The sequence below is a fragment of the Doryrhamphus excisus genome, linkage group LG17 (genome assembly GCF_037039965.1).
Source record: "Doryrhamphus excisus strain RoL-2023G ecotype Guam linkage group LG17, RoL_Dexc_Guam_v1.1, whole genome shotgun sequence".
NCBI classification, from domain to species: Eukaryota; Metazoa; Chordata; class Actinopteri; order Syngnathiformes; family Syngnathidae; genus Doryrhamphus; species Doryrhamphus excisus.
In genome coordinates, this window is record NC_136373.1 from 3,507,500 (window position 1) to 3,532,677 (window position 25,178).

Below are 25,178 nucleotides of genomic sequence, written 5' to 3' on the forward strand. Positions count from 1 at the left end.
CCGAACAACTCATTCATTGCAGTGCTGCAATGACGTCAGCTCCTGGCTACCATTATGTCATCTATCCATTTTCTATGCTGCTTGTCTTCCAGTGAAATGCTTTGCTCAAATGAAATGCATTATGGGAAGGCTTTAAAATGTTTTTATTGCTACGTATTTGTATATTTATTAGGTATGCCTTTTGAGTATTAAATTGCTGTGTGATGAATTTAATGTTTGTAAAGATGACACAGTAGTTATGTTTTCATGCTGGTATGCTGGTCATGCTGGTCGCTGGTCTCCAGACCAGCACAAAAACACAACGTATGCTGATCTGCAGATCATATAACATATGAGGGGTCAGGGTTTTTACAGCAAAATATATAACGATGGCAAACAAATACAGTTGGCTACTTTGCAGATTTCAAATTTCGCAGATTTTGTGAGCTATTTTGTAGAAATTGAAGGAGATTTTGATGGAGTGAAAATTAATGAGCAAGCAGCTGGAGGGATTGATCCTCACCAAGATAAGATCAGCCCCTAATATCACACTACTGTCCTTCCAGGAACGACCTTGACACGGTAAGACAATAGCTTACATGCACACACACTGATAGTCATGTATGATATGTGGCATCATGTGTTTGTCAGTGCAGCTAGCTAACTTTGATTATGCCTTGTCTAAGTCAGCCAGTGACTAACAATAACCAGAAAAACTCCATTTTGTTCCAAATAATACCGGAAAAGAATACAGCAGAAGCAAACATTTATACACATGCAGTGCAGAAGCGACATACGTCTACATTTTCACCAAAAGATGATGTCCACAATCACTCCCGCTCTCTCACACGAGCTCCAGTCTAGCTAACAATACACACTAGTGGGTTTCATCTCTGAGGACCTGATTTCTTTCACCATTGAGCGTAATCAATAAATTTGACCGAAAAACCTTTTCACCAGAGAGAAAGCAGACTGTCAACAAAATGAGATAAAAAAAAAAAGCGTGTTACTGCATGTGGGAATTTCACATTCATATGGGTGTACCTTATGATTACTTTACTTATTACAGTGGTTACACAAAATGTTATGCAATATATGTAACAATGCATCTGTAATTATTACATGAGCATCATAACACAGAATGTACGCTAATATACGCAGACTGTATGTGTGTGTATATGTTTCATACATACGGATATATGTGGTTGGTCGGCAGTGACTAGAGGCAACATTCCTCTCAGGCTCCACTGCAAAGCTCCACAATCCTGCTGGGGTCTGCGCACACACACACACACACACACACACACACACACACACACACACACACACACACTAGGAGGTAATGTACAGCAGGTTGAGCTGCTTGTATGAACAACAATGCTTGTCAGTCATATCCATGGCAGAGCAACCATTAAGCAAACAGCTCCTCAAAAGGTCTCGTAAAAATTGATTGTTTTTTTTTCTTCAACAATAAAGTTTTAATATCTTAATGTTGATGTCCCTTAGTGAGGATATAAAATGAGGACACATTTCAATGTTGTGTAAGTATGAAATTTAATAATATTTGTTGCTTTTATGTTTCAATGAAACCGACTAATAAAAACATGTCACATTTAAATAAATGTTCTTATTTTACCAAGTTTAAATTAGGCTAAAATTACTTCACTCATGTTACGCTACAGTTATTATTCTATTATACACATTCAAATCAACATGTGGACATTTTCAAGTCACTTTCCATTCAAAGCAAAGAATAAAATGTTAGCATCTTGTTAAAGAACATGAAACAACATGAATGAACATTAAATAACATAAATGAACGGGTCTTCTTAGTGTCTTTCTCAACTGCCCTTCACTCTACTTGCCCCTTTTCAGTGCTGGTGGTTTCCTCCTGCAGCGCTGGGAGGAAGTGAAGCACTGCCGCCCTGCTGGACGTCAACAAAACCCATCCTTTGCCTCCTCTTCCTCTGCTCCGTCATCTACGCACACACACACACACACACACACACACACACACACACACACACACACACAGTCCAGTTAAATTGCAAATGTCTCTCATGGACAGTTAAGACAGTATGTATTCATTTTGGGAAGAAAACATCCTGAGGTCCACTTTTAGTCAAAATATTAGGCACCCCCAGACAAGCTTGAATTATGACATAGGCTCCATGCAGGAGTGATGTCTATCTCCATCTCTGTTTTCATACAATCTTGCACATAACAAACTAGTTTGTCTGCACTGTACTGCATCACAGTGCCAACTCACTGATGGTGCATTTCTTTTCTATTAAGTAGGACTGCTCAATAACATTCCATGGGGCCAAGTTGCACGTGCGAGCACTTTGAAGGGTGAGAAGCACGATAGTAATTTTCAGTATTTCAGGATATTGTTCTTGCAAATCGCAGGCCTCACAGCTAAAAGACCCGAGTTCGATTCCACCCTCGGCCATCTCTGTGTGGAGTTTGCATGTTCTCCCCGTGCATGCGTGGGTTTTCTCCGGGTACTCCGGTTTCCTCCCACATTCCAAAAACATGCTAGGTTAATTGGCGGCTCCAAACTGTCCATAGGTATGAATGTGAGTGTGAATGGTTGTTTGTCTATATGTGCCCTGTGGTTGGCTGGCCACCAGGCCACAGTGTACCCCGCCTACCATGCCAATGTTTTCAATATTCAACGACACCTTACCTGCTCGTTTAGCTCTGTGAGCTGCGTGGTGAGCGTCATGACCACCTTGGTGGTGGATGCCAGCTTGTCCTGCAGCATCCTCATCTCGTTCTGCTCGCCGTCGCCATCCGTGACCACCAGAGACATGGCCTGCATGCGGGGGAACCAGTCCAGGTTGTTGTTCTGCAACACATCCAGCGTTCAGGCTCGTGCTCGCCGTGTCCATGATGTTGTTATATTGACGTGTGGTTACCTTGATCATCAAGGCCACGTAGCTCTCAGGTCCAGTGTAGTCCGTCTTGTTCTTCTCACGCACCAGAACGATAAAGTAGAGGTAATTCCAGATGTTGTGCTCGAGTTTGATGTGCTCCTCAAACGACACCGTCTTGTTGTCGAACTTGTCTCGTTCCAGACCTTGGAAGCATAAGGGACACACTTTGGACCCAAATGTGTTTATTAATTAAATTAGCCTTCCTGTCGTCCAGCATAGGTCGTAGGTTCACAACAAATCATCACACTTTAATGTGAAGTGCTATGATCTTCTGCTGATGACATCATTGTTCCAAATCTCTGACCTGTGGTCTCCGAGTAAGTGTGACTGACCACAGATGAAACAGGTGGTCTTGAGGATCTCTTCTTTCTTCTGCTTCTCGCTTCTCAGGTCAGCAAACGTGTCGATGATGACGCCAAAAATCAGGTTGAGAACGATGATGATGACAATAAAGTAGAACAACAAGTCATAGACCACACGGGCGGGAAACAGCGGCTCCTACAAAGACACACACACATATGGTGAGTCCAGGTAATTTATGGGTAACTCAGGTGGAACAACGTTTTTTACGTTTTTAGAGGGCTGGCGAAGGACGTCGCCAACGCCGCCACCGTTCCTCAGGCCATGATTCAAGACGGTGACGATGCACATCAGCAAAGTGTCACACGCTCGCTCTGTGGTCGCCTCGTCTGCGGAACAAAAAGAGTCAACAAACTGAAATGGAATACTCCCTTTAGTACGCCAAGTATGCTGTACTGTGTACGATATGTACTTACTATTGTTTTTGAGTGTACTGCTGTCACAAATCAATTACTATGCACTTACCAGAAATAATAATATTTACATGCTTTTTATAGTACTTTAATCTCCTTAAGTTAGCCCTAGCCAAAATGGCGACTATTACGTGATACCTTCATCTTCGGCCTCGGCGGCAGGACTCTCAGCCATACAGTTGACCCCATCAGCAGAACAGGACCCAAGGACCTCTTGCGAGGTGTCGCTCTGCTGAGGAGCTGAAGAAGCAAGTCGTTAGCTACCAGTGGGCAGGTCACATGACCTCGGGTGTTGGTTACCTTGGGTAATCTGTGGCAGCGGGTCCACCTCCATAATGAAGTCTTCCTTGAGACACAGGAAGCCCACGATGGAGAAGAGGTAGACCAGAATGAGGGCGAGCAGCGCTGTGAGCAGGATGGAGCGTCCGTTGCGTGTCACGCTCTTGATCACATTGAAGAGAGTCTCCTCGCGGTAGATGAGGTCGAAGAGCTGCAAGTCGACAAGGATGCATGAGCCGAGCGCACTAGCCCAGTTAGCACGTCCGTGCTCTCCATACCAGGATGCTGTAGAAGAGCTCATGGACGAAGAGGCCCAGCGTGGAGGTGAGCACATAGGCCAGGTGGTACAGGAACTCCACGTCCATCACCATGGCTTTGTATCCCATAATAAACGTCCCGTTGTTGCCCACAAAGCTCACCACAAACACCACCTTGTTTATCAGCTGCAACACAACAAAAGGTTAAAACATTCGGCGTAGTAGGAGTATGCACGCCATGTCTGTCTTACATTGAGCGTTCCCAGCAGGATGAGCGTGTTTCCGATGCCCAGGTGGTAGATGGACCTCAGGATGAGCGCCAGAGTCAGCGGCTGCAGGCCGTATCGCTGGGAGAGCAAGGCCAGCATGGACAGCCCGATCAGAATCCAAAACAGCATCAGCAACAGAGAGTCATCGATGGCGCCGGCTAGGGAAGGAGGGGGAGGGGTTAAACTCCATACACAGCGAGGTCACACTTGGGCCCAACCTTGTCCTGAGTTGTAGGGGTAGAAGAAGGCGATGATGAGGTTGATGAAGACGGCCAGGTTGAAGGAGATGGTTCCCCACAGAGTCATCCTCCCGGAGAACCAGTACAACACTGGCATGCCTGCAACGCACAAACACACACACACTGAAAGTGTGTCTACACAACTTTTTGCTCGTATGTGTGCGTCATTGCACATGCTCACTCACTCCTTAGCTTCTTCTGCCACTCCATCTCTCCATGGAGGAAGGACGTCTGCTCAAAGAAATGCGTGACTTTCGACCCCTGCTCGTCTTGCTCGGTCGTGTTGAAGACCCGAAACTTGGACTCTTCAGTCAGGAACTCACAGATGGGATGGACAGGAAACACAATCTGCTCCATGCTACGGTCGTCACGCACTATCTACACACACACACACACACACACACACACACACAGTGGAATTAACTGTATATTCATCACTCGCTCTTATTTAGTTTTTTCAAAAATTCTGTCAATGGTGTATCTAGTATTCTGGATACTACGTGTCAGTAATGTTCCATTAGAGCAGTATTATATATATATATATATATATATATATATATATATATATATATACACACACACACACACAATTACGTAATTGATTGAGATGTTGTCATTGCCCCCTGATTATAAATACTATGGTAGAGTACTAAGAGTCAAATTGCAAACAGAGTAGGATAAATGTGTACATGTTGGCAGGTCTACGCTGAAAGTACTCCCTGCCTCTCACAAAGTTCACCACACCACCCCCACAATGCACAAGTCAACCATGCCATGTCCAACAGGATAGAGTGAAAAGTTATCCTCCCATTCAGTGTGGAAGTGGTAGGTTTCTTTCCAACACTAAATTTAGAATACAATAAATACAGTACATCAGCCATCACCAAATGACATGTACAGACCCACTGATGTCCAATAAGTATTATAATGATAATAACATAACAATAAATCATAAGAATAATTATTGGAGGGATGTACAATAATTATCGGTAGTGATAATTATCTGCCCGATAACAGCATAAAAATGTGACATCTGTATCAGATTTTTCCCCCGACAATGAAAACCGATACTGGTGTTAACCAACAGTACCATTAATAGTAGTAGTACAACTTCATAACAGCAAGTACCTCAATCTGAGAAGTGAGCAGGTCGTAGTACTCCAGAGGGTCTTGTTCCACAACAGCAGTCGGTATTGACGACTTCAACATTTGTGACAGAGGACGATTGTTCAAGTTTAACTGCCAACACATAAACACACACGCCGCATGATGTCACTACAGTGTTCCACCTCCACCAGAAGATGGCGCCACATCAACCATCTCTATAAGCTAGGAAAACATTTGCAGTGATTGGTCCTACCATAGAGGAGATGCCTTCCTCGCCTTCTTTATTCTTCTTTGGAGGCTTCAGGAGGTTCTGCAGCACCTTGTTGTGTCTGGCCAGCTGCAAACAAACAAAGTGTATTGTGAACTGACTTCCTGTCACCTGATGAGGATCTCTGGGGGCGTACCTGCTGGGCCAGGATGTAGATGTTATGTCCCACTTCACGGGGAGACACCTCCCCACCCTCACACTCACTCTCCTGATGGTAGGCCTTCTTTATCACATCCACCTGCACACATACACACAGTATTATCTACTAGAGGTCAAAGTTCACCAAGGGAAGAGAGTCATTCTGACCAGCTCTCGGGGTCGAAGGTTAAACAGGATCCTCTCAGCGTTCTCGCTGTCGTGTCGACTCTCCATCAGTGCCAGCAGCAGTTTGGAGGCATTGTCCTGGTCACGAGAAGACAACATCACACTTCCTGTGAGGTCACATGACACCACAATAACCCACCTTGAGCTGCAGCACCATCTCCATCTGGTAGCGACACAATGGGCTGATGTCGTTGAGGATCAATGCCGTGATGATGTCAATGCCGTTGCACTCGTGCGTCACGATGCACGTCTGAAACATAAACATGCCAAATGTCCTCCTGGGGATCTTCTTCTGTGTGGCCACGCCCGACAGCCTACCTGGTTCTCTTGGCAGGGGCCCTGGCAGTATTCTGTGAGGGTCTCCAGGGTCTGCGTGATGAGGTGGACGTTTGATTCGTTGATGTACAGGCCCAGTAGACCCAGGCCTCCCGTGGTGCTTCCACACATAATGTCCAGGAACTGGAGTGTCTCGCAGACCAGGTTGTAGTTTGTCTTGTTGTTCTGGCAGCGCAGGAAGTTCTGAGAACCCACAGCACGAATTAGCGCACCCTGATTTAGCATTTCATCTTTAGCCACTAGATAACATTGCCCACCTGCAGGTCCTGGTTGTGATTCTCACACAGGAGCTGGAGGAACCTCAGGATGGGCTTCATGATGAGAACGGCCGGGCCCATCTCTGTCTCCACCTCTTTCTGCTCTGCCATTGGCTGAGTCTGCAGGGTAGAGGGCGCGCCGCCTTGTCCCTGCACTAATAGGGCATGCCCATCGCTGCCAAGTCCAAGTGGTGAAGCGGAACCTTCCAGAGGAAAATGTTTACATTCATGTTGTATGAGAACATACTTTAACATAAGTGTTAAAGTCCTCACCGTTGTCCAAGTCCTTCTCATTGGCCTTGTGCGTCATCTCACCAACATTGACCGACACAGTGGCTTTGATGTCCGTCTGAGCTTCTTTCATCCTGTCATGGAGAACTTTGAAGAACTTCTCAGTCTTGTTGTCTCCCATCATGAGCTTGTAGAAGGAATTCTACAGGAGACACACAGCCACTCTCTTTGACGCACACTAATCTCCATGCTCGCTACGATGTCCTGTGTTGGTTGGTTGGTGGGGGTGGGGGGGGGGGGGGTGAGTCAGCTGACCTGTATCTCAGTGTTGCCTCCCTCCAGCAGACAGATGGCCAGCTGAATGCTCTCCTGGAAGATCTTGTCGTTCTTGGTGCTCATCACCAAGTCTGTAAACAACTTGGTGCCACCTTCTCGGTCCAGACGACACTGGATTGTTGCCACTGCCGCCCAGTCGCGCTCCTGCTCACCACCTGGTTGTCACACCAGCATGAACCAAATGATTCATGTAAGGACTTCACAATAAAAGCCTGACACAGATGACCATGAGCTAGTGAAATTCAATAAAGAAATGTTCCAGGAAGTGTATTTTATCAAATACTGGCCAATAAATAAATAACAAAATTGAAAAAAATGCTGTTTATTTCACACCCTCCCCAAATAAAGTCCAGGTACTCTCTGTAGTTGAATAAATTGACTCTATCGGCCAGTAGAAATAAAGTACAGTATTTTTTTATTTTACGTTTTTGCTTTCTGGTGAAGAAATGGTTCTCACCTGCTGCTCCCAGTTCTGCCAAGTCATTCTTTGGGTTATTCTTCTTATTCGGAAATAAGTAGTTTTGTAGCAGAACCTTCCGTAGTGAAATTCCCTGGAATGTCAAGAGTGAGAACAGGCTCCTTCACATCAAAACAACACTACACATGTGGATGTGCTTGCTGCTACCTTTTCGTCAAAGTCCAGCGTTCTGATCAACATTTCCTGCAGCGTCCTCAGAACTTTGATACACAACTTCTCCTCTGTGGACATCAGAGCCTTAGTGTGCTGGATCAGCCTGTGCACACACATACACAAAGCATGACGGACACTTGTGGAAAATTCAAGCAAAGCCGAACACCATTCCTGAATTTATCATCTTCTCACTTGGAGATGAAGCCTCCAGACTCGCACCGTTGGCGAGTGTCAGTTCCCTCCACAAAGAGGAGCTCAGGCTGGTGGAGGACGTCCACCAGAACAGAGAGTTCGGCATTGACGAGCGGCTTGAGGCGCTCCTCCAGCGTGTTGATGACGTCTTGGAGCTTCTCAATGATGTTCTTGTAGTCCCAGGGGTTGCTAGGGGCGACGGGTCGCGAAGAACGTGACGAGGACTTGTAGTTGGGGTTGGAGCGCGACAGCGAGTTGAGAGCACTGGTGGACAACATGGCGCTGATCTGAGCCTCCAGGTCCAGCGGGAGAGCGATGGAGCGACTCTTGGCTGAAACAAAGCAGCCGTTCCATCACCTTTGACCTCCTCTTGGCCCAACATCACCACTGACATCACTGAGGACTTCAGTGACATGTTTGTGAAGGATCTTATCAAGTGGTCTTGAGTGTGGTAGTGTCACCTGTGACAGCCAGTGTCTTGATGCACGTCTCCACCTGCGCCCTGTGCTGCTGCTGCAACCAAGGACAGTCCAGTAGACGCACGGACGACTGCAGCAGATGGGTGACGATGGTGTGGTGACTCTGACAACAACAGGAGGGAGAAGTCGGTCTCAGCAGCCACAACACATCCGGCTCCTTTCAGGAGAGGCGGAGCTAGAGCTGACCTGCAGTGAGGTGCTGTTCTCAGAGAAGGGCGAGCTGAAGAAGGCGTTGATGGTGTCGAAGACCACGTTGATGATGTATTTCTCCAAAATGGGGTCAGAAAGACGTTTATCTCGTTTGTTACACACCTGCAAGACCACATCTGCTAAATGACCTGGTAAAAGGCAAAACAGGAAATTAAAGAAGGAAGAGAAGCTCCTGCTCACTCTGGCCATGTCCACAGTGAAGTCCTCAAAGAGCTTCCAGATGTGATTGGATGTGTAGATCTCCTTCATCTCCACCTCTGTGTCCACATAGCAGTGGTTGACAAAGTTCACGTAGGCAATTTTCACCTGCAAGGTCATTTAATAGATTAGATTAGCATGGTATCTGGGAATTGCTATGATATGCTATGATGCATTGACTGTGTTCTAGTTTATTACCGAGAAGGAAGAAGAACATGTCGAGGTTCCCTTGACAACGCCACTAACCTCAGTTATGCAGTCCTCGTGCGTCACCACACGCACAACATCCTCCAGCGGCAGCAGCGACGTGCACTTGATCTCCGTGTAAACGTTCTTGCCCTCGGCACATGCCGCCAGCAGCTCCACCAGCGAGATGTGATACCTGCACGAGTAGATGGGACGTTCTGAAAGCAGTCAGGAAGTGGACACAAGTCTACACTTGGTGTCATCTTCTCCACGTGGTTACCTGAGCGGGCTGTTGTCGCCCACACCCTCCCTGCTCTCAGCCATGAGCTCCAACATGACGTTGAAGGAGGCCTTGTCATTGTAGAAGACCACCACGTCCTCACCAGCGTTTGTCAGCTGCAGAGACACAGATGGTCATGCCCCCCACAAACCACCACTAGAAATCTTAACGTGCAGGGCAGCGGCCTCACCTCAGTCATGATCATGTCCTGGCACTTTTTCACATACTTGCCCTCGGCTTTGATGATTGTGTGCAGGAAGTTGAGGTAGTGAACGTGGCGTCCATGCGTGGCCAGGCAGTGGATGAAGTGCTGAAGGACACTCTCGGAGATCTCTGTGCACAGTTGGTAGTTGTTGCAGAAGATGTGCTGCACTGTCTCTGCATCCAGCAGCTGGAGGAGGAGAAGCCAAGCCACAATCGGTTTATCATTGAAACAAAAAGGACCGTGGACCGACTGGACCGTCAGTCAACAACAGAGCAATCAGATGCCAACCGCCATCCTACCCCAGGATTGAGGAAGAGACTGAGGTTCTTGTGGAGGAGAACTTGGTTTTCCTGGTTTCCCATACAGAACTTCTGCAAGAACAGGTGAGCGTACCTGATGATCTCCTGCATTTTCACGTCATTCTGCAGACATAAGAATACAAAAGAGGAAGAAATACAGGAGTTAAATGTGGAAATGTAGTTTTAATTCTTCATTTTATCGATATTATGCTTACACTTCTTGTGACCAATCACAACTAACATCTATACCGCTTATAATCTTTAGGATCATGGGGGTATGCTGGAGCCTATCCCAGCTGACTTCACAAAGAGGCGGGGTACACCCTGGACTGGTGGCCAGCCAATCACAGGGCACATATAGACAAACAACCATTCACACTCACATTCATACCTATGGACAATTTGGAGTCGCCAATTAACCTAGCATGTTTTTGGAATGTGGGAGGAACGGGCACGGGAGGAACATGCAAACTCCACACAGAGATGCTCAAGCGGAGATTCCAATACAGGTCTTCTGACTGTGTGACCAACATGCAAACCACTCGTCCATCGTGCGGCACAACTAACATATTTTCTAATATATTTTTTCATTTTCTTACCTGGTCGTAGGAGACCTGTAGCAGGTCCAACATGACTTTATGAGCTCCCATGTTCTTCAACAACCTCTGCTGCTTCTTCCACACACCACTGCTACACATTTTGTTCAACCTCTCCAGGATCTGTAGAAACACAAAGACAATGGTGACTCACATTCAACGCTTCGCCATACGATGACGACAAAGTCAACTGATTTTTAGACGATAACATTGATTCACTTCTTTTGAAGACACTTAAGTGTGTTAAAATGATATGATGGCTACAGTTGGACCCTTGAACAGATGACTTATATTCTATGACAAAAATGATTCTGGTTGAGTTTGTAGGAGGAGGAGTTTTGAGGATGTACTACTAAAGTCGATAACGCTTAATAAACAAAACCTCACAAATAAAAAACAAAATAGTTTGTAGAGTTCCTGCATATCCACGTCTCTGTACATTTTTGAGATGACTCAAGGTGGAAAATAAGTCAAAGCCATAATAGTGTGTTAAATATCTCTAAAATTAAACTGTCAGCTCGTTGGTTAATTGTCTGGAAAATGAAGGAAGTTGTTAGATGAGATGTACATGAAGGTGGTGAATTGATGTGATTAGCTAACTAGAGAAACTAAACAATGGACATTCCAGATCATGTTTTTAAGTTTCAAGTTCTGTTTTTAAAATACTCATGTCGCACTGCGGGAAGGATGTAAAAAGAGCCACAAAAAAACCTTTAAAGACTGATCAGAAGCTGCAAGCTGCACCTGAGATTTCAAAAACGACAATGAGTGTAATCATAGAACACCATATCCCACGCATGACAACACAGTGATGCTTCCTGACCTCTTTGACGTTCTGATAGTTCTCGTTGCTCTTCTCGCCTTTGTCCTTCTTGGGAGTCACGTCCTCTGCTGCCCCCTAGAGGATGTACAGAGCAGCACAGCAAGCAAGACATACTTATGTCACAGAGCCAACTACGGCATCATCACTGTACCCTCAGTAAAAAAAAATAAAAAGCAGTTACATGCAATGAGGACCAAGTATGATCCCACAAGCCTCGCATTAGCAGTGTGCAAAGCAGCTGATATTAGTTGCTTGTGTTGATGCACTTATTGTTGAATATGAAATTATTTATGACTTTGTTAGGCGTCTTAAATGTCATTGTTAAAGTTGCTAGTGGCCGCACCCTCTACTAAATGGGGGTGTTCATCATGCATAGAACAAAGTGAGGCACTACCTCAGCTTTCTCCTTCTTGTCTTTCTTGTCCTTCTTGCCATCTCCGCCTCCTGACGTCTTCTTCTCCACCCAAAGCTCAGACTTCTCGACCAGAGTCCTGAGACGATCCAGATCCGACTTGATCAACTTGTAGTTCTCTACATCCTGAGATGAGATCAGCAGCTGGACCTGGACGTGGAAACGTATGGAGTGTCACGCCCCCTCTGGCCAAGTGGACTTGGTTTTCATTCAGTGGGATACATTAAACATGCAGATAAGTGTGTGTGTGAGAGACCTGTTTGAAGGTGTGCAGCACTTCCTGTCTCTGGCTGAAGTGTCTGAAGAGAAGCTGCAGAGCTCCAGACACCAGAGGGGGGTAGTCGTGCATGGTGAGGTGGATCAGAACTCGCAGGAACATGCGACCTCCTTCGTCGTCCACTTCCAGGATGCTATTGCTCTTCCTATGCACGTACATGCACTCTCAGAAGCGTCCCATATTTAGACTTATACATCCGATAGGGACTTACCCGACTCCAAACATGGCCTCAGCCTGCTCTCCTATATGCTGCAGGTTGATGGAGGCTGCAGGAAGAGGTACTGGTTAGCAGCAGATCCATCCCTTCAGCGTTAGCTTAGTTGTGTGTGCGTGTGTGGCAAGAAAGCACCTGCTTGCTCCATACTGGTGGTGGCGTCGGCATCAGCCAGCGGGTAAACGTCCACAAACTCCTTCTTGAAGATGGAGAGCAAGAAGGACAGACGATAGTCCAGACGCACATTGAGGATGAACTGACGAGGATGAGAGAGGACGTTAACGTCAAGTACAGTCAACGACCTTGTGGGGGCGTCACATACAGATGTTGTCACTGACCTGTAGGATTTCCAGAATCTTCAACTTTGTGTCCATCACGGTCAGGTCCATCTTGATACTGTCTTTAGACGCTCGCTGTCCGTCAAGTGCAAGCCCCGCCCCCCGTGCCCCTGGCCCACCAAATAAGGATTGCTTTCTGTTAAGGACCATCGTGGTCATCATCTGGCCCATGCCGTGGATGGAGCGCTTCACGTTCTTTCCTTGAGATGAACAACATTTAGAAGACTTGACTTCTGGGAATAAAAGCTATAATGTTGCTTTTAAACATTTGTAAACACAGTGGGTGTTGATTAGTCACCTGAGGCGTCCTCTTGGAACATCACACCACCATGCAAGGGATTGGGCCTGCAGTCGATGATGCCGAGCAGAGTTCTCGTGAGTCGCAGCAGCTCAAAGAAACTGTAGAAGCCAAAGTAAATGAGATGGCGAGCCAGGCTCACCACCTAGACAGGAAACAGGAGGTAAGGTGGAGGATGTGTCGACAACGAGGGTGGAAGAAGCTGTGGCGGTGCTCACAGACCTCATAGGTCAGCTTGTTCTTCTCCTCGTTATGAAAGGGCAGCTCCTCATTGAGCACATTGTTGAGATACTCCTCCATGAAGACCATGGTGTTGGAGAAACGGTTCTTTTTGTTGTCTCTGCTGTCATCCATGTTGGAGTCATAACTGAAGTAGAAGATGACATGTGTTAGCAATCTCCTAGCAAGTGGCACAATCTTGCTGAGACACGCTACTGACTCTTTGATGGTGATGGAGGTGGGGATCTCAGTCCAAAGGCGGGCAAACTTGACAGGCGTGACAAGTTCTTGTGGATCTCGATCCACGTGGGCGTGCAGCATCAGGCGGCAGAAGGACGCCCGCAGATCGAAGGGCAGCGTCTCGTCCATCATGCACAGGAATATGAGCTCCACATCCAGCTGCTTGGAGATTTCGTCGATGGCCAGGTACTGACGATCCAAACACATCCTGGCAAAGAGCTTCAGCTGGTACCTGAGGAGACCAGGAGGCTGAATCACATCCAAAAGACCACACGGTTCAAGACCAGTAGCCGCATGCTGGTCACAATGTAGTATGTAAATAGTATGTAGTATGATTTAATCTTCATGAACCGGGAGACTGTTAGGTTCCTGTCTGCATAGTTGTGGATGGCGTGTTCACGGTGGGCGTGTCCGTTTAAGTATACGCATTTCATAATGGGTGTGCACGTGTCAGTGAGTGTTTATATTGACCGCTTTCTTATGGTACCGCCATACTCATATATTCAGTTTGGAATTGTCCCCTTTCTGTCTCACGTGCAGGTACCTGTAATAGGTAAGAACGTTCTCGTCGTGGGCGTTGCCTTGTCTGGCCTCCTGAGCCAGCTGTCTGATGCTCTTCTCCTGCTTCTCATTGGTCTTGTCGGCCCACACTAACCACACCTACAGTAAGTCAAGAGACACAATATGATGATGTCATTGTGCTTCATACCGAGCCCCATTCAAAACAAACCAATGCTGTGTCTCACGGTACTTCCGTCAGTTCACTTCCACCTGATTCCAGTTCCTGTCAGGAATGAAAAAAGAACATTGTACCTCATCTTCATCTCCGTAGTCATCCATTCCCATGTACTGTGTAGAAATTTCACCAGGAGACACCTCCTTGGGAAGCCGACGCCTGAACACAAGCAAATGAACAGCAAGACAATGTTATTCTTCATACAATTAATGAGAAATCTTCACAATTTTGTAGTGATCAAATGAATTGTGAATGAGTTTGAAGACGTATTAGTGAACGGCGGCCATGTTTCTTGAGCAATATTGTATAAACTTAAACTTGTTTATGTCACTGTCACCAGTTTGGACATCATGGCTAGTTGACTGAAAATGCGCATTGAGGACCGTGGTTTTGTGAGGTAAATATAGCCCATATATGAAGTAATTATACAGTATAAATAGTGGAAATACAGTAGATGTTTGGTTAAAAAACAGTTTTGGAGCAGAGGAAACAGAAGCTGCTAAGAGAGCGATACGTATTTGTTGAGAAATGGGAACAGGAAAAAAAATAAATAAATGAAAGCGACAGCCTTCTCTAAAGTGCTCATGGGAAATGTTGTTTATTAAAAGAACGAGGCCAGAGACGCCCCCGCCCCGTTTCTCTCACTCGGTCTTGATGAGGATGTCCTGGTTTTTAGGGTCCAGCACACATTTACAGATGAGCTCCTGAGTGACAGGGATGGCCACGTTGTTGGAAACACACAGGTCAGAAAGGTAGTCCAGAAACCTGCAGAGACACACACAAACACACACAAACTGAGTATGCACCTGATAACACTCTAAGCCCCGCCTACCGCCTCTGCCACACCTACCGGGGCTCTCGGTTCTTGCGGACGAGGCTGACAAACGTCTCCACCTCGGTCTTGGTGATGTGCTTCTCCAGCAGCTTGCGGTTGTTGTGCAGCAGCGCGGTGATGGTGTCCTCTGCCAGGATGTCGTAACCGATCTGACCCTGCATCAAGCCAAACTGCTTGGCAATGTGCTCCTGGAGGAGGAGCCAAAGCAAACATGGACATGTTATAGTCAACTCACTCCTTTGATGAAGACCATTGAAGACTTATATAATATTTAGGGCTGTCAAAAATAACACATTAATGCTGGTAACTAATTTATTTAATAAATTACATTAACTTTTTTTGTGTAATTAATGCATGTGCGTCATGGTAAGCCACACCTGTTATGACGGCAAACAAGGCAAAGCATTTCAGAAAATGCAGCACAGAAAATGGAGGAGCCCAGAGGGAGGCTGACGTCATTGCAGCGCCCCAGTGAATGTGTTACTCAGAGGCCATGCATTATGAAAACACTTTTTCCCTCATTTTAAACCCATATTGGTACGTTTATATATTTCTCAGCTATACAGTCTGAGTGTTAATGTGCTGTGTGATGAGTTCAGTGTAACAGCCAGACTGTTACATTGTTATATTGTTATAATGGTTATAGAATTACCTGTGCTTTCCAAAGGGTGTTCACCAATTATCTGGCGGACTAACACAATACGTTGCTAATCGCTAGTCTCAGCGTCATTCACAGACGGAAGAGTGGATACCGAGCTCTCAAAAGACTCAAGATGCTCGTTGCCTGTTTTAATGACTGTCACTACACTTGTAGAGGGCCTTATGCACCCTGAGGAGTGCGTGTAAAGAAAAAGATGAAGCTAAAAAGTCTCAGTTCTCGTTCTCACTTGGTTCTTGCGATAGTCCTCCTGGGAATGTCGTAGAACACGGTAGCAGAGTCTGAACATGTACTGGTAAGGAGAGTTCTTCTGGTCGGCTAGCTCCTCCAAACGCAACAAAGGCCCTTCCCCTCCACCTCGATCCTTGAAAGGAACCTTCAGGATGCCAAAGATCTGGAGGTACACGAGAACACTTGTTGAAGTTCCAGGATGTCCAGTAATGCTCCCTTGTGAGATCTTTCCCACCTGCTTGAGGATGTTCTGCTCTCTCATTAGCTTCTGTCTCTCGCGGTTGGCTTTGGTCATGGCCACGTCCAACACCGGCTGCCCGCTGTTGATCACGTCAGCCACAAAGAAGACCACGTCCTCCAGCAGTTTGATGGCGAATCTGTCCAAGGAGAAGGTCAGTGCACACAAATATCCCCATGTGGAGGCCACACACCTACCGACGGTCGTTCTGGCTGATGAAGCCTTGACTGAACTGGTCCACCACTGTGCTTAACATGGCGCTGGCATCGTTGGCAAAGTCCAAATCTCGGATCTCCATCACAGGAACCGAAACTATGGCAAAGGCCTCCTTGTCCTCTTTTGTGGGACATGTTCCTAACTGCACAAGGAGGCACATTTTACTTACTGAGAAGTTTGTGTCTCCTTACATGTGGCTACATTAAACACGCTACTATTTATACATAGTATTTCAAGGTGGCCCCACCATGAGTCTGATGGGTCGCTCCTCGTCAACGTCAATGGGAACGTTGGTGCTCTGGATCCATGTGTTCGTGCACAGGTGTCTTAAGCGCACGTAAGAGTTCCTGAAAGCAATCAAAATCCCCACGTTAAAAGCCTCCCAACAAGAGCCACTCAGGACGTTGAAAACCCAGCAGGACGTTATTACCGTGGGACAAAGGAGTCCGTCTTTTGCAGCGTGGTGGGATCCAGCTCAAAGAGCGAGGCAATGTCGTTGCCGTGAACCATGGCCACCAACTTGTACTTGATCCTTTCGCCGTGAGAACGCTTGTTGCCGCGACTACCTTCCGTCTGCGCACCGGGTTACGCATGTCATTACAAAAAAAAAAATACGTGAATACGTGACGAGGGGCCAACTCACCACGGAGGAAATTTCAGCACTGTCGCCCCGGTAACCAGGATTTTCCTACAAGGACATGAAAAACTTTCATTGACCAACACTTAAACTCTTCTTTCTTTGTCAATTCAAACCAATATGATTTACTGGTTGAGGACTCAAACAGTGTCATGTTGCCGTGGTTACCTCAGCCGCCAGGTAATTTCCAGTGGCCAGGTGTTTGAAGCGGTACAAGCTGTTCCAGTGTCCCGCTCCCCCGCGACACGGATCATGGTGGACAACCTAATGGAGCCATTCCAGCACACACAGGAAAGTGACATGGCGGTATTACCGATACCTATCCATCATCCGCTTCATTTCATACCTCAACCTCCCACAGAGCGTTGGAGCTCGTCGCTGATGTGGCCGACTGTCTGAGTGTGGTGCGTAGGAAAACGTGAAGCTTGCTCTTGTATTCGTCACAGGTGAGAAACTTTTCCTGCTCGGCATGAAACAAACGCACGACGTCGCCCTGAGAGAAGCACAATAACAACATCCGGTCACGTCCAATAAAATAAAAGCACGCTGTCTTTGTATTTGTTGCCGTCGAGTGCACTCACGCCTTTGAGCACTTCCTCACGGTGGTCGCTGAACATCATGAACAAGTTGATCTTCCAGCTGGTGTTACAGTTCACAGAGTTCACCTACAGTAGCAACACACACACACACACACGTGAACTCGAGAGTCGTCCACGGTGTGCAAAGCGTGCAAGTCGGCGTGGCGCTCACCTCCTTACAGCCTGGATGGTCACTCAGCTCGTAGTTTGAGGCATGAAGTGGCTGGCCGGCATTGACAGGATTCAATATCACTTTGTCTCCCACCACCACCTGAAGGTGTCACAATGTCATCATATAACTTTATTATCATCATTGATCATTACAATATGTCTGACAATAAGACTCTTTAGCAAGGACCCTAAATTAGCAAGACTGTCTATTCAGCCACAAATGCATGTACCAGAGTTTAATACGCAAAGTGTGTGCACCCCTGTTTCGAGGCTCGCATGGTGACTAGCAAATGGAAATAATGTGAGGCGTTGTTACGTTGTCTCCATTGGCACGCAGCTTCCAGAACGGTTGGATGAAAAGCCATGAGCCTTCGTTGCCCGTCCCGTCCAATGTGACGCGCATGGCGTTCTTCTCCAGAAGCGCGGGCAGCCGCTTGTTCACGGTCAGGTACTTGTTGCTCTTCATATGCAGCAGCTACAAAAGAAGACAAGACGATGAAGTAGTAAGACACGGATGTGTTGCCGCCATCTTGTAACAAAAGCTATCATACAAGCTCTAACAGTCCTTGATGTAATATGCAAAAATGCATATTATATACATTACATTCAACACCTTTTGCATTATAATCAATATTATATACTCTACACTGTCCACCAATATTGTAACATTTATTACTTCCTGTGCTGATATTAACATGCTGAAAATGTCGGACACTGACACATAAACATGTATCTGCTATGCACAATCATACACACACATTTCCGCAGGAATCTTTATCACAATAACCTCACTGACTTTCACTGAACAGGGACCGCACCCATTCTGTGTGTGTGTGTGTGTGTGTGTGTGTGTGTGTGTATGTATGTGCAGGTTCAAACAAAGTCAATATTGACTTCAACAGTCATCAGCATGTACATAGAGAAATGTGTGTGTGTGTGTGTGTGTGTGTGTAGTGCGTGACTCTACATGTATTCTTTGCAGGAAAAGGACACATACCCATGGCGCCAAGGGAGGAACCATTGTGTGTGTGTGTGTGTGTGTGTATAATGTGTCAAAGTTGTTTCAACGCTAATGGTTTTCATGACCTTATGGTATGGACTGCCTACCTGGATGACCGTTCCGTACTTGACCACGTCCCCATGGACCTTCTTGTTCTCCGTCTCGTTCTGCTTCTGCTCCAAGTTGGATGCATGCTGCAACACACACACACACGCACGCACGCATACACTTTGTCAAGTGTTCAAGTGTGCAAACATTCAGAAAAGGGCGAATTATCATCATGTGATCATCTCAGCCTAAGCACACACAGGTTTCAAGTATTTCATATCTTGAGTAGGATCACCTTAGAAGATCTGCGGACCCTGGCCGGTGATCGTACTCATAAGGTACACTACATGTGGTAAAGTGATATTAGGTGATGGAGGAAAATGAATTTAAAGTACAGTGTGCCCCTTAAGTCTGGACACATTGACCAAAATACATGTTTAATTTAATAAATGTATATTTAGGTATTTCATTTTAATTCATTTAAACTAATTTAAAGTAAATAAGTTTAAAGTAAATAAAAATAAAAAAATATTGAAAAAATAAAATACATTTTTTTTTTAAACTTAAACTATATTAGGAAAGCAGCAAGTGAACAAATGTAACAGTTACTGATTGTAAAACTACTAGATGGAGGGGTAGGATTTAATAAGCTTTGCTTCTTCCTACTCCTTTTGGACATGTGGAACTGTGAACTGATTATGGGATGCATTCAATTGTAATCTGATGCATGTTCAAATGAAATAAAACCAGCTACTAATTCATTCATTCAAATTAATTCAAATGACACTTTTTATTGCCTAGTATACACATATATCCAGACATGTATGCATGTACACAAGTATGTATATGTGTCTACCTGCAATTTTTGTAGCAGGACCACATCACCGATCTTGTCTTTCTCGTGTTTGGCTTGCTTGGCTTTCCAAAACTGTTTCTGGGCCGAGTAGCGACTCATTGGACACACCTTGAACAGACAGTCTGAAGTAGGGAACACACACACACACACACAAACAATACACTATTGTATGTGTTAGCATATTAGCAAGTATGTTGATTGGCTGTATTAGTTCAAGTGCTCTGCACGTACAAAGCCAACGTGAAGTGAATGCGTGAGCAGGCCAACCAAATATGGCAGCCACATCATACATTTGACAGCGAACAGGAAGCCAGGTAGCCTGGGCCGCACATTTGCCTGCTGATGACCAGCGGCAGATAAGACATGCTAGTATTTGAATGTGGCTGAATCACGATCGTGCACTCATGCTTAAATGCATCATAGTTGCACGTGCACGTCTCCAAGGAAATTTGCCTTCCTGGATTAAGGAAATGAGCTTATATAAAAACACACGCTTCCTTTCTGGAGCTCCTTGTTAAAGAATGGTTAGCGGTCACCTTTCACCTTGATCTACTTCCACGTTATCAACTTCTCATAGTTGGAGGAAAAGACGCACGTCGGTCATCACTGACTGTGGTCACTTTGAGCTGTCAATCACTCTGATCTACTTCTTAACTAGACCACAGATGGAGTGTGTGTGTGTGGATGTTGATGATCTGGACGCACATCACACGTGTTATTTATACTGCCCTAGAGTGTGTGTGTCCCATCTTTTCAGAGCAAAAGAACTGGAAATTGACATGACAGACTACGAGCTGACCTCTGAACTTCTTGGGAGGGTTCTCCAGATCCCCAGCAGCTGGTTCCACCACACAACGATCATCCACCAACCTGCACACACACAGTCAAATCATTGTTAGTTCATTTACTACAACACTTAAGGCTTGTTTTTATGGGCACAGTTTCACCCTGAGACAGATACAGTGGAACTTTATTTAGCGTACAACTCGGTTGGTGTGTTTTTTAAAAATTTATGAATGAAAAAAGACTGCAAAATTACTTATATGTAGTATTCTGGTCACTCTGCATCAGTAATGTTATGAGACATGGTGTTAAATTACTTTTCACACAGCATGGAGCCAGCAGAGCTAAGCTGACATGCCACGGTCTCCTCTCATTCCTTGTGGAAGTGGTACATGTTTGCCACGTCAAGTCAACCAGAGAGGCTAACTAGTTAGCTTGCTATAATAGCGGCAGCCATATCTTATGTCCCTGAGTGTAAAAGTGACTAAAAGCTGTGTTACTACACTTTGTTTTCCATTTGTAAAACCATGCTACACTAACATAAACGTACATAAAAGTCACAAAGCTAATTCTAAGGGGCTCTAAACTCGGCTTTTGCCACTAAGCATCAATACGAAAAGGACCAAGCAACCTTTTGTGTAGTTGACAAGTGCATGTGAGTCTTTTGAGCAAGTGCATTATTCTGCTAGTCACTTCCTGTCAGATGCTCTTCCTGGTCATGTGACGTTCAATAACTTTTGGTCTTAGCTTGTTATCTTATCTTTGTGTCGTACTGGCAAGTATACACTCAGCCTTGATCTCAAGTCTTAGCATGTTGAGCACTTGAGTGTGCATCTGAGGTGTTTAAGAGTTTGATATTTAGTGTCACTTTCTTTTCTGAAATACTTTATGAAATACTCCGAAGTATCCAACACTGCTGTAAAATGAGCTGTGATCATGTGAAAGGCAGCTACGATGCCAACATGGTTCACGGTGATGCTGAAGGCCGCAAATAGGATGTGGTGATGATAATGTCCAGGAGATTTCTCCAGTGTGACGGCTGTCTCATATAAAAACAAACACAATTTGTTTAGAGAGTCAAATTAATCAGGAACAACAAGCAATTATGTAACTTTGTGGACTTGTGTCACAGGTTAGACGTGTACATACCTGGGGCAGGACCACACAAGGACCTTCTATTTCTGCTATGAGGGGGGTGGGGGGGGGTCTGCTTGTGAGTCTTTGCTACATGTTGTGTTTGCTAACAGTTGACACACATTAATGAGTTAGCCGGCTAGTACTTCTTTCTAACATCCATCCATCTATTTGCTATGCCGCTTATCCTCACTAAGGTTGCAGGGGTATGCTGGAGCCTATCCCAAAAGGCGGGGTACACCCAGGACTGGTCGCCAGCCAATCACAGGGCACATATAGACAAACAACCATTCACACTCACATTCATACCTATGGACAATTTGGAGTCGGCAATTAACCTAGAATGCATGTTAAATGTAACGTTTTATTATTGGGGTGAGGGGGGGCATGTCCCATGTTTTCACAATTTTTGGATAATGGCTCTCACTGTGGTTTGGCAGAGTCCCAAAGCTTTCGAAGAGGCTTTATAACCTTTTCCAGACTGATACTGTAGATCTCAATTACTTTCTTTCTGGGGGATAATCACCTTTTCCACACAAGGCCATGTAGGTTTGTATTTTTTTTTCTCCATATATGGTAAAAGGTTTCATTTAAAAACTACATTTTATGTTTAGTTATGTTTTCATTGACTAATATTTAAACGTGTTTGATGATCTGAAACATTTAAGTGTGACAAACACTTGTATATATATATTCCCTTCATTCCATACAGAGACTTCCCAAGTAGCTAGGCTAATCATGCTAACTAGGTACCATCTTCTCCAAAATGGCCGCTCAAATCTACCTCAACAGCAACAAGTCTTGTTATTTTTTTACTATTCTAACACGACAACATCTGTAACATTACTAACTACACTACAATTACTTTAAAAACAGACACAGGTTGGAAATAATGGAAAGACGCACTGTCCACTGCCTACCATAACAGCAAGTAGAGCTAGCACACTGTAAGAAGCCTGAACAAGGGACACAATCACAAATTTACATATAACATTTCTAAAATCCAGAAAAGTTAATGTGTGAATAAAAAGCTATTTACAAAATATATTTCTTAAAAATACTACACCCACCCACATTGGCCATGCGAATTAGCTAGCCTTTTCTCCAAGATGGCCGCTGTTCTTAACGCCAACAAGTTAAACTATTCCAAAATGACAAACCCATCGCTAATGTGACAAACTGCACTCCAAATACATTTTTTTTACAACAAAATAGTCACTCGGGTGGGTGAAAAATCATGGAAAGAGAAGCTGTTCATGCCATACACTAGGAAGCACTAGCAGCTAATCATGCTATCCAGCTAGCCTGCTAGCTCATGTTCTCTTAACACCAGTTTCTCATTATTATTTTTTTTACCAACTATTGGTAAAGTTTTTACCAACTTTACCAACATGGCAGTGTCATCTCTAACATAAGTTGCCACTTCAGAGTACATAATCACGAAAAACAGGCTGTCCATTGCATTCCACAGCAGCAGGTAGCGCTGTGGCTAACCAACACACTGAAGACACTTGACCAAGAGACATAATCGCAAATCTAATTTTGTAATAACTTTAGTAACAAAATAAAGTTGATTTGTGAATATTTTTACATTATTTACAGCAATGTACTCATTAAAATAGCATATACCCTCCCACTTTGAGTTGTTTTAACGACCAAGATACGTTATCAACACAACATGACAATGATGCATTTCATTACTGAATGCATGGAAATAAGACACAATTAAAACATGTTGAAAATATTACAATCTAAACTAAGTAACTTTCAAACAAAGTTTCAAGCGCTGCTCACCCCAGCGTGCTGATGAAGCCATTGACCGTGCCTTCGGCGTACAGAGACACTAAGTCTCCGATGTGCAGGAAACTGGACGCACTGTCCGACATGTTGACAGAAAAACACTACAAAAACTTGCAGCTTTTCCACAAAGTTGTTCACTCTACGCGCTGCCGTGCCGGCTTCATGCTTAATGTCAAGTGTTCGAGTCTTGCACTGTGCAGAGCGAACACCGACTCCTCCTTCTCCCCTCCCTGTGCAGGAAAGCAGGAAGTTAGCGAGGTGTTGATAAGACACACGCCTACACACTGTGCGTGTGCGAAACGTGCACACGCCCATTGGACTGCGTTTGAACAAAACGTTTGCTTTGTTTTCACTCTTAAGGCGCCAATTCCACCCAAACCCGGAAGCTTCACCTGCTGTCTGTCTAGGTGCGCGGGAGGGGGCGGGGCTTATGTTTGACCCAATTACAGTGGAATCACCCGGAAGCTGGTTCACAGCCGGCTATTTCTTTTGCTTTTTAGAAACAATAGGAAATAATGGAAGTAGAAATAATCTGTTCCAGGGTCAAACTGTCACCATCAGGCAATCTATAAAGTGTATAAAGTAGAGCAGAACACTATAATGAAACTAATCAACTGTTCTTTTCAATGCAAAACAAGTTGCTGGCATTTTAAAATATAATATTAATATTAAATATTAATAATATTTGTAATTTGAGATCAAACAGAAAGCATGGCATTCTCATTCAGGATTTTTTTAAAGAGCAGAATTGATCGCAGCAAGTCTTCCAGGTCTTAAAGCAGCAAAACAGCCCCAGACCATCACACTACCACCACTATATTTTACTCTAGTAGTCCATGTAGTCCATTTAACTGACCTTAACTAAGGCAAGTGAGGCCTGCGGTTCTTTGGATGGTTTTTGTGGGGTCTTTTGTGACCTCTTGGATGAATCAACGTTACGCTCTTGGAGTAATTTAAGCTGGTCGGCCACTCATGGGAAGGTTCACCACTGTTCCATGTTTTCACCTTTTGTGGATAATGGCTCTCACTGTGGTTTGCTGGAGTCCCAAAGCTTTAGAAATTGCTTTTTTAATGACTTTCCTTTACTGATAGAGCTCAATAACTTTATTTTTTTCATTTTGTGTTCAGTTTTGTCATCAATTACATAATGTTTGCTGGAGTTCCGTATTACACGACCACATAGGTTTAAATGTGACGTCACAGCCACCGTAGATTACTTTCAAACTGCATCTGACGTGTCTAACAAGTGAGTGTGGCGCCACCCACCAGCTTGACTCCACAAGTGAGACATAGACGCATACACTGCATACTGTGTGCATGTACATGCGCATGTGTGTGTACTTCCTGTCTGCGTTGTTAAAGCAGCAGTAGCCAGGATGACACACACCAGTAAAACCGATCAATGGATCTCACACGTGTCCACCAAGTGAATTTTATGCTCATTGCATAAAAATGGAAAGGAAATGGCATTTTTGGGATCCCATAACTGAAAATGATTTAATTTGTAATTGAATCAGGAAGTTAAAACTTCATTTTATTTGAATTCCCGCACAAACAACAACAACA

The 25,178-nt window shown here is 44.9% G+C and overlaps 1 protein-coding gene across 1 annotated transcript; it reads right to left on the reverse strand.

Annotated features, from left to right (window-relative positions):
- Positions 1-1,495: 1,495 nt before the first annotated feature.
- Positions 1,496-23,999, reverse strand: itpr3 (inositol 1,4,5-trisphosphate receptor, type 3). Its single transcript, XM_058085177.2, has 59 exons — positions 23,607-23,999; positions 20,695-20,765; positions 19,896-20,017; positions 19,099-19,185; positions 18,308-18,466; positions 17,993-18,091; positions 17,824-17,907; positions 17,589-17,735; positions 17,411-17,506; positions 17,249-17,293; positions 17,036-17,178; positions 16,853-16,952; positions 16,587-16,747; positions 16,387-16,528; positions 16,150-16,314; positions 15,278-15,450; positions 15,073-15,192; positions 14,505-14,586; positions 14,232-14,351; positions 13,672-13,919; positions 13,455-13,599; positions 13,233-13,377; positions 12,935-13,134; positions 12,732-12,852; positions 12,594-12,648; positions 12,362-12,527; positions 12,088-12,255; positions 11,694-11,768; positions 10,874-10,993; positions 10,275-10,397; positions 9,961-10,161; positions 9,771-9,886; positions 9,551-9,686; positions 9,287-9,412; positions 9,083-9,208; positions 8,879-8,999; positions 8,418-8,748; positions 8,220-8,328; positions 8,052-8,145; positions 7,574-7,749; positions 7,301-7,460; positions 7,028-7,230; positions 6,753-6,953; positions 6,574-6,684; positions 6,417-6,512; positions 6,247-6,348; positions 6,096-6,179; positions 5,864-5,974; positions 4,921-5,113; positions 4,715-4,834; positions 4,479-4,654; positions 4,249-4,413; positions 3,992-4,181; positions 3,830-3,931; positions 3,489-3,607; positions 3,251-3,416; positions 2,901-3,061; positions 2,669-2,830; positions 1,496-1,958 (listed from the first exon to the last, which is right to left on the reverse strand). The coding sequence occupies exons 1-59, from the start codon at positions 23,696-23,698 to the stop codon at positions 1,851-1,853; spliced, it is 8,040 nt and encodes a 2,679-aa protein (XP_057941160.2). The 5' UTR covers positions 23,699-23,999; the 3' UTR covers positions 1,496-1,850.
- Between the last annotated feature and the right edge of the window lie 1,179 nt (positions 24,000-25,178).

What these genes read in the sequence shown, in the direction of transcription:
- itpr3 (XM_058085177.2), bottom strand. Translation starts at nt 23,698, where the DNA reads ATGTCGGACAGTGCGTCCAGTTTCCTGCACATCGGAGACTTAGTGTCT. An exon ending in GTGCTGAAATTTCCTCCGTG is followed by an intron (nt 17,179 to 17,248) that starts GTGAGTTGGCCC and finishes CCCGGTGCGCAG; the next exon opens with ACGGAAGGTAGTCGCGGCAA. An exon ending in GAGGCCATGTTTGGAGTCGG is followed by an intron (nt 12,528 to 12,593) that starts GTAAGTCCCTAT and finishes GTACGTGCATAG; the next exon opens with GAAGAGCAATAGCATCCTGG.